Consider the following 25471-nt stretch of genomic DNA (forward strand, 5'->3'; position numbering starts at 1 on the left):
TATCATTAATAATTATTGGTCTTTCAACAGTCAGATAATTATTTATCTTTAAACTTCCTTTAATTATCAACTTTATTTTTTTATTGTATCAAAGGTAAGTGCATAAACTTATATACTGTTTATCAAAGATCAAAAACAAATTTATTTAAATATTCTAAAATTGTTTAAACAACAATTATTTTCAAAATATGTCGAAAATTAGTAATTAATTAATTAATTAATTAATTATTAATTTAATCATCATTTCTTTTCTGATTAAAGTATAATTCAAATATTATTTACTGTTTAAAATATAAGCAAATGAGAAATTAACTCATTATATTTCAAAACTACAAAATTTTAATACAAAAATTCGACCAATGTTTAAACAAGCGCCCGAGCTCTCCTAATTAACGGATTCGAATTTTTCAAAAAGCATTTGAAAGCTTGAGAGCTCTTCTATATGTGATTAAATTTTCAAGTAAATAAGGGTCTTGGTTTTTGCTGTGCAAAATTTTGAAAATTTGCAAATTTTTTTTCAAAATCTGGATTGCAAAATTAATATGCTAAATCTATCGAACCGATTTTGATGAAATTTTATGTGATGATTCTACATAACATGAATTTTTCTTGAGCCAAATATGAAGGTCCTATACCCAACTTAAAGACCGCAAAAAAAATCCCTAAAAAATAATGTTTTTAAACCCCATTTTTGACGATTTTTTCGATTTTTACAATAATCATGATTCATTTGATTTGTAACTAGTCATGTTTTGTAAAAAATTTAATTACAAACATTTTTTTCCTCTTCGATTTTCGCCTAAAATCAACTCTTGAAAAGATACATAATTATACTCGGCCGCCGAAATTATAAAGAGTGACTAATACATAATATAAAAACACTGTTACCATAATGCGTNTTAGTTACGTAGTAATAGCCGATCAAAGTTAACCGTCATTTACACTAAATGTACTGGGAGATCCGGGAGAAATTCAAGAAAATCGTACGGGTGATGGTGGTAGGGGAAGCAGAAAGCGCGGCCGCTTCGGCCTGCTCGAAATTGAATCGGCGTGTTCAAAACCGCGACACGCTTAAAAATTTTTAATATCTCAGCTTCTAGAGGTCCGATTTTGATGATTTTTTTTAAATCGATGTCACGCGATATAAAAAAAAAAACAATTAGCGTATTTTCAATGCCCATCGTTAATAATTATTGGTCTTTCAACAGTCCGATATCTTTAAACTTCCTTTAATTATCAACTTTATTTTTGTATTGTATCAAAGGTAAGTGCATAAACTTATATACTGTTTAACAAAGATCAAAATCAAATTTATTTAAATATTCTAAAATTGTTTAAACAACAGTAATTACAATATTACTTAATTAATTAATTATTAATTTAATCATCATTTCTTTTCTGATTAAAGTATAATTCAAATATTATTTACTGTTTAAAATATAAGCAAATGAGAAATTAACTCATTATATTTCAAAACTACAAAATTTTAGTACAAAAATTCGACCAATGTTTTTAAACAAGCGCCCGAGCTCTCCTAATTAACGGATTCGAATTTTTCAAAAAGCATTTGAAAGCTTTAGAGCTCTTTTATATGTGATTAAATTTTCAAGTAAATAAGGGTCTTGGTTTTTGCTGTGCAAAATTTTGAAAATTTGCAATTTTTTTTCAAAATCTGGATTGCAAAATTAATATGCTAAATCCATCGAACCGATTTTGATGAAATTTTATGTGATGATTCTACATAACATGATCTTTTCTTGAGCCAAGTATGAAGGTCCTATACCCAATTTAAAGACCGCAAAAAAATCCCTAAAAAGTAATGTTTTAAACCCCATTTTTGACGATTTTTTCGATATTTACAATAATCATCATTCATTCGATTTGTAACTAGTTATATTTTGTAAAAAATTTAATTACAAACATTTTTTTCCTCTTCGATTTTCGCCTAAAATCAACTCTTGAAAAGATACATAATTATACTCGGCCGCCGAAATTATAAAGAGTGACTAATACATAATATAGAAACACTGTTACCATAATGCGTATAAAATATAAAATGATTTCTATACGGTTCAATATTATTTATCTTTGTGCCGCTCGCCATGCACATCGGTAGAATCTATAATCGTGTATAGACTGAGTTACACTGAACGTCGATCTATATTTTATCTCTGTCTTTTGCACTTGGTAGGGAATAGGGAAATGCTTTTTTAGTGGGTGTAAACGGACTTGATTTGCCCGACCTGAGAAACGTCATAGCATAAGCGTAGACGAGGGGTCTAATTCCATGGCTATAATAAATTTATAAATTAAAAAAACACAACTGGGACGTTTTAAAATGCTGTAATAATTAAAATTGATCAAAGTGCCGGTTATAGCAAACCGTAAAAAATATTAGATGTTATGTTTTATTATGTTTTTTCAATATTTTCTATATCTTGTTGCCTTTTACGCAGACACGCCAATGGATTTTCGTTCCCGGCACGCTTCATCCCCCTTACTAGTCCAAGAGCTAGCGATGAATCACTATCTATAATTTTGGCCGTCGAGTATAAATAGGAAGAAAAATATGACATTTTTCGAATTTTTTTAAAATGTTGTGCCACCAAAAGTTAAGCCCAGGTTTTTTTTTATGCGCATAGAAAAATTTTCATTTCACGATTCACCCAAATATGGACTCTTTGAAACAGATACCTTCTAAACCAGTGGCGGCGCGTGAACATTGATTGAATGTGTTCTGCTTAGGGTTGTTACATTTGTTGAATTGAATTCCGAGATATTAAGTGCCCGGAGTTTGTAAATGGCGCCACAGGCGAAAAATTTTAAAATTTTCAAATTCACGCGTTTTCCTGGCACTTCTGAATTTCAAGGAACAATGCATTTATAAAAAAATACAGATTTTCACAAGAACGATTTTTGAAATTGATACCTCTTTGAAATATCTATTTATGAATTACCTACTGACGATATAAATAAATTGGAATAAACTAAATACATATATTTTATTAAATTATTGAATATTGTTTATAAACAAAAAAATCCTTTGTGAAGTTTACCAACGATTCAACGAATTTTAATTTTCCTCTCCGTGTTATGATTTTCTCTTTATCTTTTTTTATATAATATGTACATATATTATATTCCGGGGGATTATACGTGCAAATCCGAAATCCGGGACCCTATAGCTAATTCCCGGTACAATCACAGAAAATCCCGGTCATACGCATGTGGCTAGATGTTCTTTTAATATGTCATCAAGATCTGCACTAAAATTTATGAGTCCACGAAACACATCAGGATTGTCCGAATTTTCTGTCTCGTCGTATCCACGAAGTGCTAATTCGAAAGCTCCGCAAAATTTGTTGCAATCTAAGATTTTAGATAATACATGACGATTTTTCGTTACCTGTTCATTGTGTTTCCGTATATTATCCCAATATGCAGAATCTAACTGACTTCTTATGTTTATTTTACCTAAAGACTTAATGACTTAAATCTTTCACACTGTATATTGTCCATGCTTTATCCCCACCGAAAAGTAAGCACGGAAAACAAAACAGTGTATTTTTGATATCACACCCGCACACCCACTCTGCTTTTGTGTACTTTATTGTTAAATTGTCTTTTATAACTTTTACTTCGGCTTGTTCCACTAACTTTAATATTTAATTGTGGTGTTGGCCGACCTAATTCTTTTATTTTTAGTTTATCCTCATAAGGCAGAGAAACAAATAAAGTTTTTTGTAAAAACGAAACGCTCTTCATTTTAATAACTAACGTGCCGCTCGCAGAGATAAACCACCACATACCACGAACGAAATATTACTGCATTTACTGCAGCTGTGGCTGTCGTTGTTACAGCCACATAACTCCATATACGCGTGTACTGGGTCACGTGCCTGATTAGCCAATAAAATCAAAGGACGCATCTAACTGTTCGCTGTGCACACATTTTGTATATGAGGTTGCATATATTAAGGGGCGTAGCTCGCGTCGTAATAAATAATAATATAAGCTCCCAGATTTATTTTAGCGCGAATACATTTGAATTCTTTAAATATTTTGTTGATATTTAATATGATTAAATTCATAAAATTTTATGTGTTTGCAGCTCCGTAGCTCTTATGGTAAAACCGCCACTGTTCTGGACTATTATTGTTGTTAAGTTATCAAAAAACCTAATTATATTGCATAACCAGTAAAACTTATTTCACCTTTAAACGTGTTAAATGTTTTTTTTTCTCCGAGATCACAAACGTGCACGATAAAGACAACGAGGTACCTTCTTCAAAATATATTTTCTCTTTTAACAGCAGGCTCATATCATACACTGTATAAATTTCAGCTGAAATCTGGGAGGGTGCATTTATTCGGCGTTGTGTAAGTAATGTGTTGACGTTATCGGTTGACTTTATAAATGTAACGCAAACTGAAACTTTATCCGGAGTATTTGTCTTATCTCCAACTTTGCTAACAATGATGGAAGCAGTTGGGATTGTGAGTATACATACGGTTTGCTTAAATACGTTGATTAGTCACTTCGCATAGCATTGCCGGCGACGTTGCCAGCTCCACGGAGCGATTCTACTGGAATGAATTGGACACCGTATTCATTTAGCAGATTACGTTTTCCAACACTCGGACAATATATCGCCCTGAATTGATAAACTTTGCTGAGCGAGGCGGTGATTGTGTGGTGATAAATTGTTGATTGCAGTTCATTGAATACATTTTCTTTATTTCACAGTGTCGGTCAAAGTAGAAAATGTGACAAATAATTTTGGTTAAGATAACGTAAAATTAAAGGCGTTTATATCTATGCCCTAATGATTGTTTTATCCTGTTTAATCCTCTTCTTAGAAAGAAAATTAAAGATCTAGGATTTATTTTTATTAATTTACCTATTGGTTGGTTATATGCTTGCACTATATGTATTTTTTTTCTATTAATCTTCCAGTAGCGTTAACGCGTCAAAAAATGATCTTAATTTAGCTGCAAACACATTCACTAAATTATTGTTCTGTATGACTTCTCTTCATTTTGATTATTATTTGCTCACCAAAAGCGATGTTATAATATTAGTCCACGGGCCCACGTACAAAGAAAAAAATAATTACCAGCAAGCTGTAACTTTGCGTGCAGCTTAAGTCTTGACGAGTCTCCCAAGATTTGACTACAAGGAAAATTCAACAGTGGTAAGTTTTCACGTGATTTTCAGGAAAACATGACCAGCACTTTTTTTAAGTTTACCTAAATGAATGATATATTTTTTTAAACCCCCCCAAAAAATTTGTCCGACAAAAATGTTGGTATTTGAGTTTGTCCCCCACCCCAAATATGTCTATTTGATGACATTATGGTTGGTAATAACCAGCAAGCTGATTTTTCTAGGAGGGTTTGGTAATAAGATTTGTAATGAAAGTATCTTATTGTTCGACAAAATTTTTGAGTTTTTGCAGTCCGACGCCCCGAAGATGTCGACAACATGGTTGGCGATAACCAGCAATCTGGTCTTGATTTTTTTTCTCTAATAATTGAAATGTATAACACAATAATATACTCGTGCGCCAAAAAAATTGGAAACTTTGCCTTTAAAATGGGAAAAATAACTGTTTTTGTGGAACCTAATGTTCATTCCGCTATAAAATAATTAATTTTTTAATGAAAAAATAAAGAAGAATAAATAATAAAATTATCTTGTTAACAGGAGCAACAGAAATTGAAATTCATAAATAATTATGTCTAACTAATTTAATTAATCTCCATCAAAATGATTTCTTTGTTCAAAAAACTTNGTACCGCCGTTTTTTATTCCTCCAGGTCTTGGTGGTACACATTTTGTACCAGTTATTCAAAAACATTTCCCAACCGTCACAGCCGACTTAGAATTGTACCCCCCTTTAAAATGTGTTATATTGGTTGCCTACTAAATATTGTTCGGAATATATTTGATTTTGTGACCGTTGGCTTTGTAGAGAAGCAGTTTTAAGATTAGATTTTATAATCTCTTCATGTGTTGCAATATTCCCGTGATTTTAAAGTAATATAAGGTGTTTTAGTTTAAAATTTTTATATTAAGCTTGAAATTGAAGTGTATTAGTGCAAATCAGAACACTAGTAAGTACAAAGTAATATTCGCTAACATAATTTTTGATAAAATTGAGGTGGTACAAATTATGTACCACCTTGAACATTGACCAAAATTATTACTTTCGTTTTATTGTGTTTTTATAGATTGTAATGGACAATATAAATTTGAAAGGCTGGACTAGAGCCTATTTTTGAAAGAATTTGAAAACCTTCCTTCAGATGAAGATTCAATAGTTAATGGCGAACTAGATGCGGAAGTAGAACATAATATTCCACAAGAAGATGATATTGTTTATACTTCTGTAGAAGATTCAGAATCCGATGATTCTGAAAGGAATGTACCTCTGAATAAAATTAGGGATATACAGAAACAGTTGCAGTATGATGCGGTCCTATTTGGGGCCAGACCAACAATATAATGGAACCACCTGGTTTTGATCAATATTCAGGAGTATCGCGAGTTGTTCAGGAAATTCAGGCTCCATCTCCATATAAGTTATTCAGGCTACTATTTGATGCTGATATAATTAACAATATAGTGTTCCAAACAAATCTTTATCAAGATTATCATAGTAGAGTAAGAATTTGTTAAGTACTTACATATAAAAATTATTTAACAATCATTTCCCTTCAGCCACAGTGGTACAGACCCTGTACCATCCCCCCAGGAGTCTATGAGCTAACACACGGTCACAAAATCACCTGTAATGTATTTAGTTTTAAGTATTCATTACAATAAAATCATAATTCACAAAAGCTATAGTTTAATTTTTTGTGACGCTTGGGTAAAAAAATTAATATAATTTCTGTGCCTGAAAGAGTTAACGACAACATGGTTGAGAATAACCAGCAATCTGGTTTTGATTTTTTTTTCTCTAATAATTGAAATGTATACCACAATAATATACTTGTCCGCCAAAAAGATTGGAAACTTTGCCTTAAAAATGGGAAAAATAACTGTTTTTGTGGAACCTAAAGTCCATTCCGTTATAAAATAAGTAATTTTTTAATGAAAAAATAAAGAAGAATAAGTAATAAAATTATCTTGTTAACAGGAGCAACAGAAATTGAAATTCATAAATAATTATGTCTAACTAATTTAATTAATCTCCATCAAAATGATTTCTTTGTTCAAAAAACTTATATGTACATTTTATTTTATAAACTATTGTAACTATTTTATAAAAAATGGTAACTGTACAATGAATGCATAAATGTTTGCTTGTGTTTTTTTAAATTAAAATTTGCAATCTTGTTTTGACAAACAGTTTACACATAGTTTTGTCCTTGAAAAACAAATTAAACCAATTTTAAACCAATTTTAAAAATATTGTTATGCATTTATCAACGCGTTTATTAAAAGATTGTCTTGTTGTAAAGTATAAATCCTTAATGCGAAATGACTGCAGCATTTAAAACCTGCTGCCAAAGTTCTTAGCAGGTGTTTATAGTTTCTCCATAAACAATTGATTTCATGTAAACCCAAAAACGGAAGTCTTGGCATTCTATCTCACATTTATGTACATACAATATAAATTAAGATGTAATTTTAGGTACGAATAATACTTAATGGACAGTAGCATACAAATGACAGCAATAAGACAAGTGGAGTATGTCAATTATTTGATTTTTGTCCAAACTTAAGAAACTTCACCGCTAAATTAATAATAGGTAGGTACTTCATTGCAATTTAATTCAACAGCATTGGAAGTTTCAAAGCCAAATATCNAATTATCTTGTTAACAGGAGCAACAGAAATTGAAATTCATAAATAATTATGTCTAACTAATTTAATTAATCTCCATCAAAATGATTTCTTTGTTCAAAAAAACTTATATGTACATTTTATTTTATAATTTGTTCTTGAAAAACCAATTAAACCAATTTTAAAAATATTGTTATACATTTATCAACGCGTTTATTAAAAGATTGTCTTGTTGTAAAGTATAAATCCTTATTGCGAAATGACTTTGCAGCATTTAAAACCTGCTGCCAAAGTTCTTAACAAGTGTTTATAATTTCTCCATAAACAATTGATTTCATGTAACCCCAAAAACGGAAGTCTCGGCGTTCTATCTAGCATTTATGTACACAATTTAAATTAAGATGTAATTTTAGGTACGAATAATACTTAATGGACAGTAGCATACAAATGACAGCAATAAGACAAGTGGAGTATGTCAATTATTTAATTTTCGTCCAAACTTAAGAAACTTCACCGCTAAATTAATAATAGGTAGGTACTTCATTGTAATTTAATTCAACAGCATTGGAAGTTTCAAAGCCAAATATCTCGAAAGCGGTGCGAGACAGCTTGTTTTATAAAGTGTAGCTTTTTTGTGTAAGAAAGAGTTAGAAAATAAGAATTCGATACCAAAGATGAGATACCTTCCTTAAAGTATAAAAAAGTTTATGTCGTTTTTAACACATTCGATCTACTGCTGCTAGCGCCCTCTATGGACTTTAGCCAAAATGTGAACACATTTCAGTTCCTCTACTTAAAGAACTCCAAACCTCAAAATTTTGTGAGGATATTTGCATTTGTTAAGGAATAAATGAAAAAAAACTAAAATAATATTTTACATTTAACACCCTGTATCTCTTTAACTATCAACTTTTGAACTAAGGTAAGTTCGGCTAAATCGCAATATTTTTGCTTCGAGAATCTACCCATGATCTATTAGCTCGGGACCATCCTGTATACAATTTTTTTGTAATTGTATAATAAAATAAATTTAAATTAGTCATATTTATTTTGAAATTTGACAAATTTAAACATATATTTTGTTTTATTAAGTAAATATAAATTTTTCGTCTACATCATGCGTAAGTATTGAAACCGCAAAATTTTATCGTTTAATTTTGTCGGACAAGCAAAAAAAAAACGATAAGTTTGTCGGACAACTAAATTCTCAGATTAATATTGCAAATAATGACGCTTTTGTCCGACAGCTGGTTATCACCAATCTTGTTGTCGTTAAGTCGACATCTGCTGGGCGTCGGACTGCAAAAACTTCTCAAGAATTTTATCGGACAATAAGTTACTTTCATTTCAAATCTTATTACCAAACCCTCCCAAAAAAATCAGCTTTCTGGTTGTCACCAACCATAATGTTACCAAATCGACATATTTGGGGTGGGGGACAAACTCAAAATACCAACATTTTTGTCGGACAAATTTTTTGGGGGGTTTAAAAAATATATATCTTTCATTTAAACTTAAAAAAAAGTGCTGGTCATAACATTCCATGTTTGTGCCAAATTGACATGTTTTTCTGAAAATCACGGGAAAACTTACCACTGTTGAATTTTCCTCATAGTCAAATCTTGGGAGACTCGTCAAACTTAAGCTGCACGCAAAGTTACAGTTTGCTGGGAGTTAATCATTTTTTCTTTGTACGTGGGCCCGTGGACTATATGGAGTGTTGACATGATGAAACATGTTTGCGGTTAGGATACTTTGAAAAGAACCATAAGTCACTCGCCTATTATTTGATTTCGCTTACAACTTGGATTGATTTTTCTTTGTATACGCAGTACTCTTCGAAGGATTCAAGGATAGACCCGTGGTTTTTGACATTCTGGTGCAAATTCTAGGTTAGACTAGTTAACCAGTCGTCTCGACTGAAACCATCACGGTTCATTTGGATTTCTAACACCTGGCTGTCGAATCTCTCACTAGGACTCGGGGTATTAGTTAGGCTTATCTCATGTTCCGTATCTGCCTTGAACTCCGCAACTGTTCATTTTTCTACATTGTTGGTCTTAATGCACATTTAACTTCATATTGACGTACTTTCTCAATGGCATTTAGAAGAGTAAATGTGACATTTGAAAAGTAAAAGTCATTTTCTAATCAGCTTATTGTAACCTAATAATCAGTCAACAATATTCATGATTTGGTATTTGAAGTCGGTATCTGATATGCATAATTTCTTTATAGCAGGATAAGTTGTAAACGTCAATTGTATGTTATGTCAGCTGTCACAGTTACTATTGTCTAGAAAGATTGCATCTTATCTAAACAATTAACTGACAGGCCTTACTCGACTAGTGGTCTAACATTTTATCATTTATCTCGAAAAAGGTGCATTCTAGTAACATGTAATAATGGAAAAAAATATTGCAAAGCCTGTGATATGCATACATATGTACATTTTCAGACAATGAAAAATTTAAGCTACATTCTAGATTTGAAAGAAATTGCAATTTTTTTTTAATTTAAAAATCTAATTTTTTGAGATTTTTAACTTCCTTTGTTTACAGCAACCTTTTGTTGACTTTAACTAGAATCCGGCTTGATATTTTGAATTATTTTAGTTGTACTTTGTACATGTCTATTTAAAACGAAGATCATTATATATTATTTCCAGAATTCTTCCTTTTATAAGTTTTCTTCTTTAGTTTGTTTATGATTCATTAAACCAAAAATATACCAGCAAATTATTTTGAATGCAAGATGAAAATAAAAAATCGATAAAAGTGATCCTTTGCAAATGGACATAGGGTTAAAAAGTAAAGATATCGACGTAAGGTGCCATTTTTTCAAAAAAACAGTAACTAAAGAAATTGGATGATTTTCACATAGTTTGAGTATACATTGAGAAAATTGAGAAATTATAAAGTCATAAAACATATGGCATTAATGTAAACTTTTTCTTCATAAAACAGAATTACACTTTACTTTGCTAAATGTATGTAGATTGAAAAGTGAAGGTTCAAAAATTGAATAGTATTTGGTAAAAACAGGTCCCAGGAACTAAATTATATTTATCAATCATAAAATGCAATAAGAAAATGAAAATCCTAATACGATCTTAGAAAAATAAACCAGTAGATTTGGTAATATCACATTTCCTTCAAAAAATAAAGTACCTATACATTTACCATTTTCAAAGATCAGTATGAAATATCAGAATTAGGGTTCTGTAATATTATACAGGGTATATTATACAGGGTGTTTGTAAATAATTACGAAATATTTTAGGGGGTGGTTGCCGAAGTTATTTTGTGAAGGTTCATATCCTAAACGTAGGTCAAAATATGCTTCATTTCCGAGATACAGTGTTTAAATTTTATTTTTTTATTTATTTTTATTGATTATTTCAAATAGTTTTGAACATTCTCTATCTCGAAATCGAAGAATATATCATATATCAACTTTTTATTTTCAGTTTTGAATTACATTTAACTGGAAATTATGCCTTTATGTATGTTTTTTGCAGCATGACACTGATATATTCAGATTCTACACAATTTTCTACAAATTTCCATACATATATCTTTCTATTACGTTCATTGTCAAACGTACTACAAAATTTTCCTAATTTATGAGAATTTAACCAAACTGTGCTATATAGCTTAAATTCTGTCTATAATACTGTTCCACGACATTGATATTTAATTATTTTTTTTTCGTGTTCGAATTAACTAATAACTGAAATGTTTTCAGGTCCACCGTTTTTTGACAATTAATAATGTTTATACACTACTTGGAACGTAAATTGGGATTTGAATACAGTCTTATATGAATAGAAGGTATTTTTAACACAACACAGGTCATTTTACATCTTATACAATACTTTTTCTACAAAACTGTTAAAAGTGGGCTTTTTAATTGTCATTTTTGATGTTAAAAATGTCATTTTTTAACACGCGTGTCAACAAATTACATTTTTAACATCAAAAATGACAATTAAAAAGCCCACTTTTAACAGTTTTGTAGAAAAAATAGTGTATGATATACGTGTTAAAAGTGATTTTATTTTGTTCGTGAAGTTAAAAAACTCGCTACGCTCGTTTTTTAATCATCTTCACTCACAAAATAAAATCTTACTTTTAACACGTATAGCATAAATAGCTATTTTTCACGACAAATTTCACACAATGTTAAAATCATTGATTTGACATTCCAAAAATCGCTATATGAATAGAGAATATAGACTAAAGGTATGATGAACTTTAGTTATAGTCTTAGTTTATTGCATGCATTTTATTTGTAAGTCAACTCCCCTCTCCGTCAATGTATCTGTCAAAATCTTATTTTTTTTCAAATTTCCTCAAACCAATGCTCCTATATATGATATATGACTACAAAATTGTACTTTCTAACTTTCTACTATATATTGTTGCCTTTTACAGCCTATTTAATTCAAAATTTTTCATTATTTAGTTTATTTTGACAAACTGATGTTTTCATCTAATTTTGCCTTTTTTTATAGATTCTAAAAACTTATTCTATATGTAAATTTAATCCTTCATTTTCAGTCAGTGTTTTCTACTTTTCTAGTGTGAATATATCAAAATTTTCAAAATTACGTTATTTATTTATGTAACGTTATCAGTTGAGCATAATAAAGCTTTATTAAAAAAGACCTTTAAATAAAAGATTGACAAAACCTACAACAAAATATGTTTTATTTTTTCCTCAAAAACGGAGCATAATACGAAAAAAATTGAAAAGATCAATTTCATTCAGAATTGATGGCGGATTTCGAAAATAATATCAAAACGGGAAAAAGTCAGTGGCATACCATTTTTTTTATTAAAAAATATTGCGTTCTCGTACGAACGCCACTGGTTCAAGTAGAAACATTCTGATCACCCCAAAAAATGCACATTTATCCCTCCAAAGCGTTTTTCAAATTTTTAGTCAATATCTTTAAAACTCTGAGATAATTAATAAAAATAAATAAAAAATTTAAATTTAAACTATCTCGGAAACGAAGCGTATTTCGACCTACGTTTATATGAACTTTTTTCACAAAATAATGTTGGCAAACATCCCCTAAAATATGTCGCACTTATTTACAAACACCCTGTATGTGACCATTCAGCAATATTGATTTATGTATAATTATAAATCTTTGGAAGATAAAAATAACCATTTTGTTCTTCAACAGATTTATAAAGATAAAAAGCACAAAATGTAATTGATAATGAGGATTAGATAGATAAAAGTATTATAATAATTATGTTATCGATGACTCGTTATCAAACAGTGATAGTAGAAATTCCACGGTTTTTCCAAGTTGGCAACAGTGTCTTAACCATCTCGGTGTGAACGACTGCTACAACCTCGATTAGCTTGTGTTGTGGCACGCTGTCTGTAAACTCTGCGAACCATTATACCCAGCTACCACAATTTCAAGCTCAAGTGCAGTTGCGTGTGTGCATTTGTGTACGAGTTTCCAGTGCCAATATTTGGATAAACTTGTCTCCAGTTGATTTAGTTTTCGAGTTTTTGTTGTTTCTCCTATTATGGGTATGTAGTTAACACAAACAGTTAAATGCGCAGGAGATACGAGTCAAGTTATCAGTGCTAAGTAATATTTACGTTGGAACGGCGACGTAAACATAATTACACAGTAGTTATTTTACTTTTCTGACGTTTCTTGTTGAAATTTAGGTGAGAAACTTACTTTTACTTTTTAAAAGTCAATTCTACTTAGCGCATTTAAACTTTGTTCTTGATGCATCATTAACAATCAAAATAATACAGAATTTTAAATCTTTTGGTATATATGTTAAGGTTATACCTACACGTTTTCTCTACTCAGAGTGTTATTGTATCGTAAACGTAAATACCATTTTAAGGAAGTCGTTTCATTCATTCAAATTTGGTGTAACAATTAGTAACCTTGAGGCAGTCGTGGGAAACCACCTTTTTAAATATTTTCTCGGCGAATATCGAAAATTATTGTGGTTAATCGCAATAAATTGGTTTATACCGTAGTCCGTAAATCATGCGTATGAAACTTAAACTGGGTGGTGAATTATTGGTTTAATAAGATAAAATGCATGACCTTGTTGTTTGCGTTTATGTTTATTACAAGTTTCTAAATTTCCCGCTTGAAAATATTGTAGACCTTTTTTACCATAACCTTTAAAGAAGCAGTGCAAGTGGTAAATGTGAGTATGGTATAATTCTTTCATAATTTACTTTTGGGATACGGTATCGTCCTTTGTACAGGGTGATCGATTTAACCGAAGAAATGAGTTTTTCTGGGAAACGGCCGAGAAAAATAAATTATTTTAGAAACTATTTCATTTTTGTTTACTTTTACTAGAAGTTAGTGCAGACATACAGAAATTATCTTTACGACGCTATGCGTCGCGGCGCTTCAAAAAGTTTTTTTCCAGCAACATACATTTTTTAATGTCGCTTAATTTTGAATATTTTTCCTATATAACATTTTTCTATGTTCCCATTATTTAAAAAGTTACGGGCAATTCTCTAGTGAATTTCTCTATCTCATAATTCATAATTATTATTGCAACGACGTAGTCAGCGATATAGATCTTTTTCAATGCTCTTGCTGGTTCAATATATCAATAACTATGGTTCTATTTACAGTAAAAAGTGTATTCACCTATAAACAATTTAATAACACAACTGTGTATAAAACAATTACATTAATTTGTAAGAATTACAAACCCACCTTAACCTTTCATATAAGGCAGGGGTCGGCAAGTAATTTTAGATGGGGTCCGGATACTTTTAAAAATTTTTAACGAGGTCCAGAAAAAAAATTCATATTTCTTACAAATTTTCATTTGAACTCAAATTTAATCTGCTTACTAACCATTAAGAACTCAAAACACTCACACAATTGTAAAATACTAGAAAAAATGATAAGGTTGGCACTTAAACGTAAAAAAAACATTTTTTAAATAATTTATTTGAGTAATTTATACTTTCAAAAAATTTTTGGCGGTCCAGTATTTTACCTTCCTTGGTCCGGACCTGGACCGCGGTCCGCCAGTTGCCGACCCTTGATATAAGGGATACCCACAGCAATATAAAAAATATCAACAGAAATACGTAAATAGAAAAGGAATATCAACTGAAATAAATAAACAAAAATAAATAAACACAATATGACCACCATTATTATGTAAACACAATTCGTAACGTTTTCTTGGTTCACTGGACGTTACTTTTTCAGTGACCTTCTGCTTCAAATGATCATACTGTTTGTTTTAGTTTTATTCACAATATTTTTTAGGGCTCCCCACAAGAAGAACTCAAGAGGGGTTAGATCTGGGGCTCTCGGAGCAAATTGTAAAGGGCCATTAGTACCTATCCACTTATTTTCAAAGTGCAAATTTAAATAGTTTTGAACAACTGCAGCATTATGGTAAGGCTCACCATCCAGTTGAAACCACAGGTGTCTCCTAATTTGAAGTGGCACATTTTCTATAAGAATAGGAATTTCATTTGCAAGGAAATTGCAATACCTCTGTCCTGTTAAGACACCATCATAAAAAATGGACCTATTAAATGGCGCCCTACAATTCCACACCATACATTGACACTAAAGTGACACTGCCTTTGAACTTCTCTAATACATACTATGTGGGTTTTCGTCCGACCAATGATGAGTATTTTTCCGGTTTGGAATGCCATGACTAATAAAATGATTTTCGTCTGTCCACAAAGTGTGATTATACAAATTAGGATCATCATCTAATGCAACTAAGAACCGAGAAATATCATTTTTTCGCTGTTCAAAGGATTTAACTCTTGCACACTATGTATTTTATAATCATGAAATTTGTTAATTTTGAATCTTTGAATTTCATTATATGTTAAATTTAACTCTCTCTCGAAGCCTTTCTAATCGATGTTTCAGGATGATTTTGAGAATAGTTTATATTATAATTGCCACATTTTCATCAGCGGTTACTGTTTTTTGTCTCACCCTGTTAACTAAAAATGATTTCTTATTCTGACGGAGAACATTTTCCAATTTGCTAAATATTTGATTATTTGGAATTTCGGCATATCTCAGTGCGTATAATCTTCTTGCCCATATTGCATTTTTCTAAGCTTCTCCGAAAATTAACAGCATATCCACTTTTTCGTCATGGGAAAACATTTTATTACTGCTATTTTTCAACTACTACTAATGAACGATCACAACACTTCAAAAATTAATTCTATAAACTCTATATGATTATTAAAACTATCAAAATTTCATTTCTCATTGAGAATATAAACAAATACAGTTTTTGCCTAGCCTGCATGCATTTCTTTAAAATATAATTCAACGAATAGAATTTACTACTTTTATTATAGCTGTTTTACATTGACAATTTATTGATGAATAAATTGACGAAGTTCTTCATGAATTAATTCACGAATTTATTGGTAAACAGTGTGGTTTTACACTGCTACAGACTTTGTCAATTTTTTTTGACGCATGAATCAGTTCTCCCAACGAATCAAAGAAGCAAATAAATTTCAAAAATGTCACCTTTCCACTCATAATTGTAGTGATACAACAGGGTACCGTTTTGACACACATTATACAAAATATTAGTGTTTGTAAGTAACAAATCAGTAAAAACAATACAAACCTAGTACGACGCCACACAATTATTTACATATTCCAATAACATAACCTCATTACTGATCTGAGGCTGCAAATCTGTTGGGTTGGTACTTCCGAACTTCACGAAGAAATTGACGAAAATTAGAACATGCTCTAATTCGTCAAGAACTTAAGTTATTTGACAGCAGATTTGGTGCATTACACTTGTCCAATTTCTTGATGAAGCGACTTCATCAATTAATTTATCAATAAATTGTCAATGTAAAACAGCTATTAGAAATGTGTGGCAAAAACTATCACAACAGATAAAAATTTGGCAATTGTTTTTCACTGTTTAGTTGCATTGGAGAATTACAGCAAAGCTTTTAAATTATAGTGTCATTTAATAGTTTATATAGTTTTATGATGGTGTCTTATTAACAAAATACGATTTGGGAATCGACAACAACTTTTTAAATAATAGGAACATAAAAAAATGTTATATAGAAAAAATATTCAAAATTAAAGGATCTTTATCTTGACACATTAAAAAATGTGTTGCTGGAGAAAAAAATTTTTGAAGCGCCGCGACGCCTAGCGTCGTAAAGATAATTTCTGTATTTTGACGCTACCTTCAAGTAAAAGTAATTAGAAATGCAATAGTTTCTAAAATAATTTATTTTTCTCAGCCGTTTCCCAGAAAAACTCATTTCTCCAGTTAAATCGATCACCCTATACTGGAAAGAATAATCTATTGTTTTAAATCCTAGTTCTTTTGGTTTGATTAGTCAAAATTAAAATCAAGAATATTGAAGTTGCTGTAAGAACGTCAAAACGTATTTTCTTCCTTTTAAAATTGTATTGAAACAGGATAAATTCTAAAATCCGGATAAGTGAATTGTATTGAAGCTTATTACTGCTATGTCCAGCGGGTTTAAAGGTGTAGGCACCCTATTTTCTTTAGTGGTTTGCATACCGTAAATCACTAATCCTTAAAGTGACTGAACCCTAATCAGTAAAATACGAACCCACGCAAACAATCAGTTTTGTTTATTTTAAAAGACCAGCAATCTTAAAATATGTAATGGAGCAGCATAAAATCTATTTTGATCCAAGTAATTCTCTATACATTTCTATCTTCGATGGATTTTAAGAAAATTCCAATTTTTATAAAATCTGTATCTGATTTTAAAATTAGGCGGCTGCGCTAGTTTACATATAAACGAATACTAATACTAAATTACTTCCACATAGTTTTGTTCTAATGGCATTGACATTTTCGAAGCAAATATTTATTATTATCTATTCATATAAAATGTACCAACTCGGAGTATCCGTTTTTAGAATATATTGTTAAATATATGAAATATAATTGGGCAATAACTGATGTCAGCAAGTTAGAAAACAGTAAACTTTTTGACACTCATCAAACCACACAAAAATAAACCTGGCAAGCTATTTTTCGAAGTGTTGCTTACTTATTAATCATCCAGCATTATTCACAAAACACCTCTGACTTGCTTGAATATATTTTCTATAAATATGCAGCTGATCTCAAAAGACCAGTTTATATGTTTGTTAATAATAATATTTTTGTTTTGGTATGTTTTATTCTGCGCACTATTTTAACAGTCTGATATTCTAAAGCCAATCCAGAACTACATACTTTTGACCACAGACATTCAAAAACTGTTTACAAACTATTAAGTATGTAAAAACATTTATACAAATGCATCTGTTTTTTTTTTTTGTTTTTTTATCTAGGATTGAAAAGAACTTTTTTTTTATGGACACGTTTATTCACAAACACTGCCAAAATAATGTATTTTGTAATTCTAAATTGTGTATTTTGTATGATCATAAATAATATACCGATATTTTCAATCAAAATTTCAAAATCAGTAATTTCCAAAAGATTTTCACCCGACCTTGAAAAATGTCATGCTCTAACGTCTTTTATTTAGGTATCTTTAACTTCAGACCTATGTAGCCTGCAAAATTCCTATAACCACTTCATTTTAGAGTATTATAGCACATATAGTCTGAAATTTGAAACCAAATAAACAATATTTTCTGATGTAGACAGAGTAGACCTTTAATGTTCTCAGATGCAAACACAAAACATTTCGTTAACGTTTGGGCAAATGTTTTTGTTTTACATCGTGCATTAGTTTAAAAGCATTTGTCTGTGAAATTTATTTGCAGATTTGGGCCGAGTTTAGTAATACAAATGTAGAAGCAAAATGTAAATATCGACGTAAATACGTACAACCCAAAACTATGCCGTAAGCAATAATTGCATTGGATTTATATTAGTGTAACTGTAAATCCCGGAGACATTAAATTTACTTGCTATCTCCCTAGCAAAACTAGACGAATATTTAACCAATAGAATTCTAATCGTTGTCATGGTAATTTGACAGCTCCCAGTTAACATGGTATCTTGATTTGATATTTCTGTAGATACCTAATTAAGTTTAGCAGTTTCATGCAGCGGAGAGCAAAACGTTGCCTATTTACCTCAAGACTAATCCTTTAATACATATATAATTATTTATTTGTGACCAACAGTTAACTACATTACATAACTTTGAATGTTGCGTGCACTTGAAGAATTATATAATAATTTTTAATCTTTCTCAAAGATCATGTTCAGTTTGTGAAAATATGTAGTTAGTATGTTTAGTATTATAGCAATATCATGTACGTTTCCTACTAATGTCATTATACTCTGATTAAGTAGCGTATTCTGTGTAGTACATATGTAATGGTCTTTTGTTTTGCTGTAAGATTATCTTTATTATTTTTAGCAAGAAATGCAGGGTCAACAAAAGCATATGTACTAAATAGGTCAAAGGTGGATTCCTTGAATGAAGATAAACCAATTTTGGTCAAGTTATTTTAACACATTTTATTTTCTCGCTAGATCTTTAAAAAATATATATTTAATTTTGTTGTAGGTATATGACTGTTAAACAATAAAGTTATAAGCTTCTAAATATTGTTTCGCGGAATCACGTCTAAGGTCTATATTTCATTAGATACTGATATTTGATTAGAGGTAAGTTAGTCTAAATCGTAATATAGCTACAAATTTAGCAGTTGTATCAAATTTGATGAGACTGGCTGCCTAAAACTCCGTAATTGACGACAGAGGTAAAAAATTGCAATCCAATTTCCTTTTTGTATGATAGATTTTAAGGGCATGTAACAAGTAAGTTCGGGATAGGTTTCTTACACTTTACAGTAAATAAAATGATTCCATAATACATACGTTTTCTGAAAATCGCTACCTACAAAAAAATATATAACAGAATGCAGGCCATTTTAGGGGTTATCGTTAAAAAAATTAAATAAAAACTTGTTTCTGAAGACCCATAACGTTTTTAAGAACCAAAATTCCAACTCCTCTTGAAATTTTGCTCGATTGCTTCGGGACACTATACAGGGTGATTCATTAACAATGGGAAAGTCCAAAGCTGAAGATACTACACGTGAAATGGTGACCATTGGCGTAAATATGCCTTATCCGAAAGTTGATAGTTTCGGAAATACAGGGTGTTGAAAGTTAAAATTTTAAATCGTTTTTTTGCGACTATTCTGAAAATATGTAGGTTAGGAACTTAAAAATTTGTCCAACTATATTTTTTTAGGCGACGAATAAGATACGTGTTGTAATTTCAGCATTGCTCATAGAGGGCGCCACTTACGACCAATTTTACCGAAAATTTAGTTAATAACTTTTTATCCTGTATATTTAACATGAAACTTGATTCAAAACCTGAAAGAGCTATCATTTTCCATGAATTATGTACGCTTGTTTTATTTCGGTATCTCGATCCGTTTTCGAGAAAAATCGATTTAACGAACACTGTTTTGATAATATGAGAAATTAAAAGCAAAACAAACCAAGTGTTTCTTCGTGTTATTACAATTAACAATAAAACAAATAAAATACGTAATTATGATTTAAAGTAATTGTTCGAAGAATCCACCATTGACACTGATACACTTTACACGTTTTTTGAGAGATCTTCGAGTTTGAAACAACATATTGGGATTGCGTCTGACTTCATTGGCAGCGATTTGTATTCTTTGCCACAACTCTTCACACGAGCCAATAGATTCTTTGTAAACTATATCTTTCATTCGAGACCAAATAGAAAAATCAATAAGATTGAAGTCCGGATTTCTTGATGGCTAAGCAAAAATGCTTAGATTTCCAATCCAGCGATTTGGAAAAACTGCATCTAAATATGCACGCACTGGTCAAGGAAAATGCGGTGGAGCTCCGTCGTGCATGAACCACATATCTCTTGTTAAATAAAGTGGAACTTCTTCGAGCCGTGGAAGCATTTTTACTTGGCCACCCAGAAGTCCGGACTTCATTCCTCTTCATTTTTCTATTTTGAAGAATATATTGGTTCGTGTGAAGAGTTGTGGCAAAGAATACAAATCGCTGCCAACGAAGTCAAACACAATCCCAATATGTTGTTTCAAGATCTTTCAGAAAACGTTGTGTAAAGTGTGTAAATGTCAACGGTGGATTCTTCGAACACTGACTTTAAATCATTATTACGAGTTCATTTGTTTTATTCTTAATTGTTGTAATAACACGAAGAAACACTTGGTTTGTTTCGCTTTTAATTTCTCATATTATCAAAACATAGTGTTCGTTAAATCGATTTTTCTCGAAAACGGATCGAGATACTGAAATGAAACAAGAATACATAGTTAATGGAAAAATCATTGCTCTTTCAGATTTTGAATCAAGTTTAATGTTAGACATATAGGGTAAAAAGTTATTAACTAAATTTTCGGTAAAATTGGTCGTAAGTGGCGCGTTCCTAACCTACATATTTTTAGAATAATCGCAAAAAAAACGATTTAAAATTTTAACTTTCAAATCCCTGTATTTCCGAAACTATCAACTTTCGGATAAGGTATATTTGCGCCAATGGTCACCATTTCACGTGTAGTATCTTCAGCTGTCGATTTTCCCATTGTTAATGAATCACCCTGTATAAGGCGGCTATATTTTTTTTACGATAATAGTTGTCTTAGGTATTAGAAACGTGTTCTAGAAAACAACTTTAAAAATTGATATAGTCGTTCCTGGAATTTTTAAGTAGTTAACAAGCAAACAGGTATCACTTTTTATATTACGTAGATAATAGTTGACCCATGTTTATTAATTGGATGCCATTCGTGACTAGATAATTGTAATTATTTTCACGAACTGAATTGTCTTGCAAAATTGGTTTCAAACATACATTAAGGCCTAATACATTAACTAATTGTTATTGTAACTCAATTAAATAGGATCGTGGTTTAAAAATGAAATTTGTGTATCAACCTAGTTATATCTGATGTCCTTATATCGTTTTAGTGAAACTAATAACGCACGAATATTGTCCTTGTCCAACAGGTCTGTTAATAACGGAATGTTACATATTCAGCGTTTTCCAGTTTATTATTGGGATAACGCATTTTTATGAAATTTAGTATTTGCCGTCGTCCCATAATTTCTCATTGCTACACGTAGGAAAACGTGATTCGACTAAATCAGGAAGTACGTGTTTTAATACAATATATACGTTGCTATTTTCCGTATTCTTCCAACAATTACCTGTGTTCATCGAAGAAAAACAATTGTCCGTATAGATTCCTATTATGACTTGACGGAAGTTACCTTTTAATTTATTTAAAAAAAACGGTATTATGTGAAGTCGACGGAACTGATTATTTTTAATGCATTATAAGCAAAGTTGATTTCCTGTAGAATCCAGTCACTGACCTCACGAGCTAACATGGAGAATACATTTTAACAAGGGATGATGGGTGGTCTTTGTATTTATATGTGTGCGTTTGAAAATTACTATAATGTATGTAAATAACCCAAAACCATTTCCATATTGCCTATCTATGTTTGTCCTGTCTGCCTATTCAATTAGACTTCGAATGGACTAAAACTTTTTTCTATACATATACATATATGTACATACTTGAATCTACTTTAAAACGTGGTTTATACAGAGCATCTAATGTTAATGTTATTGTTTTTACTTGAACAGTTCTAATTAATAATACATATTAAGTTTTACTTATATTTATAAATAATTCGTTATGAAAAAGCCAATTGCTAAATACGCATAACTTATATTGAATTTCATCGACTTCTTGTGTTTATATCATTTCTAGTGTTTATATAATCAACATATCATCGGCTTACATATCCACAGGATCAACGGCATTAATAAAAAGAATAAACAGTAAAGCTCCCAGTGCAGAGCCTTGAGGGACACCGCAATTAATTTTCAATTTATCTGATTTAACATAATCTATTTCAACAAAATGAAATCTGTTATCTCGACAACTCCCAATTAAATCATTAATTCCAGTTGCCATTGTGTTTATTACTATTTTAATCTTCTCTGATGGGTTTATTTAAACAAGTTTTTGGTTACTTCTATTGAATACATGTTTAATGGTTTCCATCGGTGTATTAAATAAAAAATATATAATTATAATCAATGGCGTATCTGTTGTAGAAGAATCATGGACATTCTCTCAACCTTCCTGCCACTTTTTTTTCTTGAGGTACCTGAAGGCATGTGGTTTCAAAACTTTTTGTAGTCTTTAATCACATTTGATTAATCATCGCTTATTTATATGGTACTTATTATTATTAATACCCACCTACTAAATGTAGCTGTATAGTGCACCTGCCAAATTTTATGTAAATATACTATGAGATAAGTTTCTATTTCATACGACCGTGAACCTGTAAGACAGGATTGTGTTGTGTAATGCTGTTAAATTAACAATATCTATTTAGATACTTTTTAAGTGATGTGCTTTCTAAAAAAATATTAGTAAATTACGGTGTTGATAGTTCCGTAATATAAAAAAAATCATTTATTAAATATCGGCGGGAAGTGAAGATTATCTTAAAAAGTTTTTGAAGATCGTGCCTATTAATGACCAAATGTTGAAATCAAATAATTTAGTAGTAGATGTTGCTTTGGAATTTCCTAAAAATTTTTTTAAATTTATATTTCACATTTATTCGTTTTTGCAAAATATTTCAGTCTGTAAGGTAAAGTTTTCGTTAAGGCCATTTTGACGAGTCCTTTGATTTCTGTAGCTCGGAATCATGTTTAATTTTCCTTAACTCTTAACTATTTATTTTCTGAATTCTTCAGTTTCATAGAATAAGACAGTAATTTTCCAAGAAACGACTTCTATAATATCTAAATTAGATCAATACTATGTATATAGTACATGCAAGATGAAAGTTCTCTATGCCAACCACATTTTAAAGATAAACAAAAATTTTAATCGAGGAGCCTTTTTTTCCGTAAAATGAACAATAAAAATGTTTTACTCTCCGTTTCTATCGAAGTAGGCCGATCTATACACAAATTGAAATTATAATATAAATTTCAATTCTAAGCAACTTTCCTTAATAACATATTTCTGTATTGTTAAAACAAAGGTAGTTTATTCTTGAACGATTTTTATATTTGCCGATTTTCTGGTCACCCTGTACATGAAAGATGAAAGTTCTCTATGCCAATCGCATTTTATTCAAGTATGCCTTTTTCTCGTAAAATGAAAAATAAATACAATATTTTCCCTCCTTTCCACTCTAACCGTGATCATACTGTATATCGGTCATCCAAAACATACTATGACTATGAACTCTCCAAAAACTGTACTGTATTGTAAGACTGTATCATATAAGTATTTACAAAATCATAGTATTTATTTATATCTAAAAGTAGAGCCATACTTTTAAATTTTTAAAATCTCCGGAAGACAAGTTTTTTTGTGAAGAAACCATATAGAATTCCAAACAGGTCTATAAGCCAGAATCATATAATAATATGACTAATCAAATATTCAGTCCTTAAACGGTAACAATGGAATAAAAGTTGTTCACTTTAAATGCTCCTTGAAAATTTTGTATCAATCAACCAATATCGGGAGTACTGATTAATGTCAATTAATCTTGGAGACTGCAAAGCAAGGGTTGGTTTTCAGATTCACCTAAGAACTCACTTTTATGATATTATAAAAACATCTGGTGGATTATTTCTATTCGTTTTGTCGTATATCATTCCTTCACCTTTGGTGTTTGTCATTTGCTAGTATCTGCTTCATCAGAAGTAATCATTTTCACAACTTGAAAACCTTCACATTACCTTCCACTTATTTTACCGTGTAAATTCGTTTCTTGATCTTCAAAATATAAGTGAATTCTATCTTCATTTGACAAGAAATTTTAGAAAAAAAAATTGAGTTATCGTAATACCTTTAAGATAGAGTCAAAAATTATGTATTTGTCCTCCAGTAATTTGTCTTATAAGAATAACATTTTATATAGCCTTCTCAGTTGATTTACTTTTTCCACATTGTTAAGCGTTATGATTCTTTGATATTCCCTAATGAATAGTAAAATGACAAATAATTAGTAATTTTCTCCATTTTCACAGACAATTTCAGTCCATCTGGTCAGTTATTTGTAAAGCTTATGAGAAGACCCATTTATATTATAACAGAGTCTAATTGTGCAACAATGAATGGTTTCATGACTTAGCAGTGCTTAAACAATGAAGATAGTAGTAGTTTCCTGATTTGTTGACTTGAAAATTGAAGTATCGTTTGTTTTACATCCGGTATACAAGACGTAACTACAATTAGCATTATGGCATAGGTCAGATCGTACTTCGTCGTGATTATATGTATGTTTAATATAGTAATCTCACTTGACCCAATCTAGACGACCTTGCAATTGACGTAACATGTTTTGTGACATGTCTGGTAATATTCCAGTTTTTTTTCGAAAGCAACTTCAAGCAACAAATTTTGATAATATACAAAATATACAGTATATTGAAATATACAACAATAAAGTACTTTTTATAACAAGTCTGAGTAATTGATTATTATCAATTTAGGTCATGTTTTCGTTAACAAAAAAAACTTTTCGTCAATTGTTGCACATTCTATGTGGAAAGACCAAAAAAATTTTCATTCTCATAAGACTCTGTACTAAATCG

General features: G+C 30.5%; 1 protein-coding gene across 3 annotated transcripts in view; it reads left to right on the plus strand.

The window, feature by feature from the left end:
• The window catches only part of LOC108909242 (heterogeneous nuclear ribonucleoprotein K), a 231069-nt gene that overhangs the window by 17933 nt on the left and 187665 nt on the right, over window positions 1-25471 (plus strand). The window contains exon 1 of one of the 3 annotated variants that reach the window (XM_018713504.2): window positions 13150-13498. The exons of 1 other annotated variant lie outside the window; for it this stretch is intronic. Coding sequence is in view for 1 of the 2 variants with exons in the window: in XM_018713503.2 (XP_018569019.1) it covers window positions 13351-13354 (4 nt within the window). In the remaining variant the exon portion in view is untranslated. Of the gene's footprint in view, window positions 1-13149; window positions 13499-25471 lie in introns of those variants that run through there. One more of the 3 variants, XM_018713503.2, reaches the window with a different exon arrangement.

This window comes from Anoplophora glabripennis, unplaced genomic scaffold, assembly GCF_000390285.2.
Source record: "Anoplophora glabripennis isolate ALB-LARVAE unplaced genomic scaffold, Agla_2.0 scaffold431, whole genome shotgun sequence".
Taxonomy (NCBI): Eukaryota; Metazoa; Arthropoda; class Insecta; order Coleoptera; family Cerambycidae; genus Anoplophora; species Anoplophora glabripennis.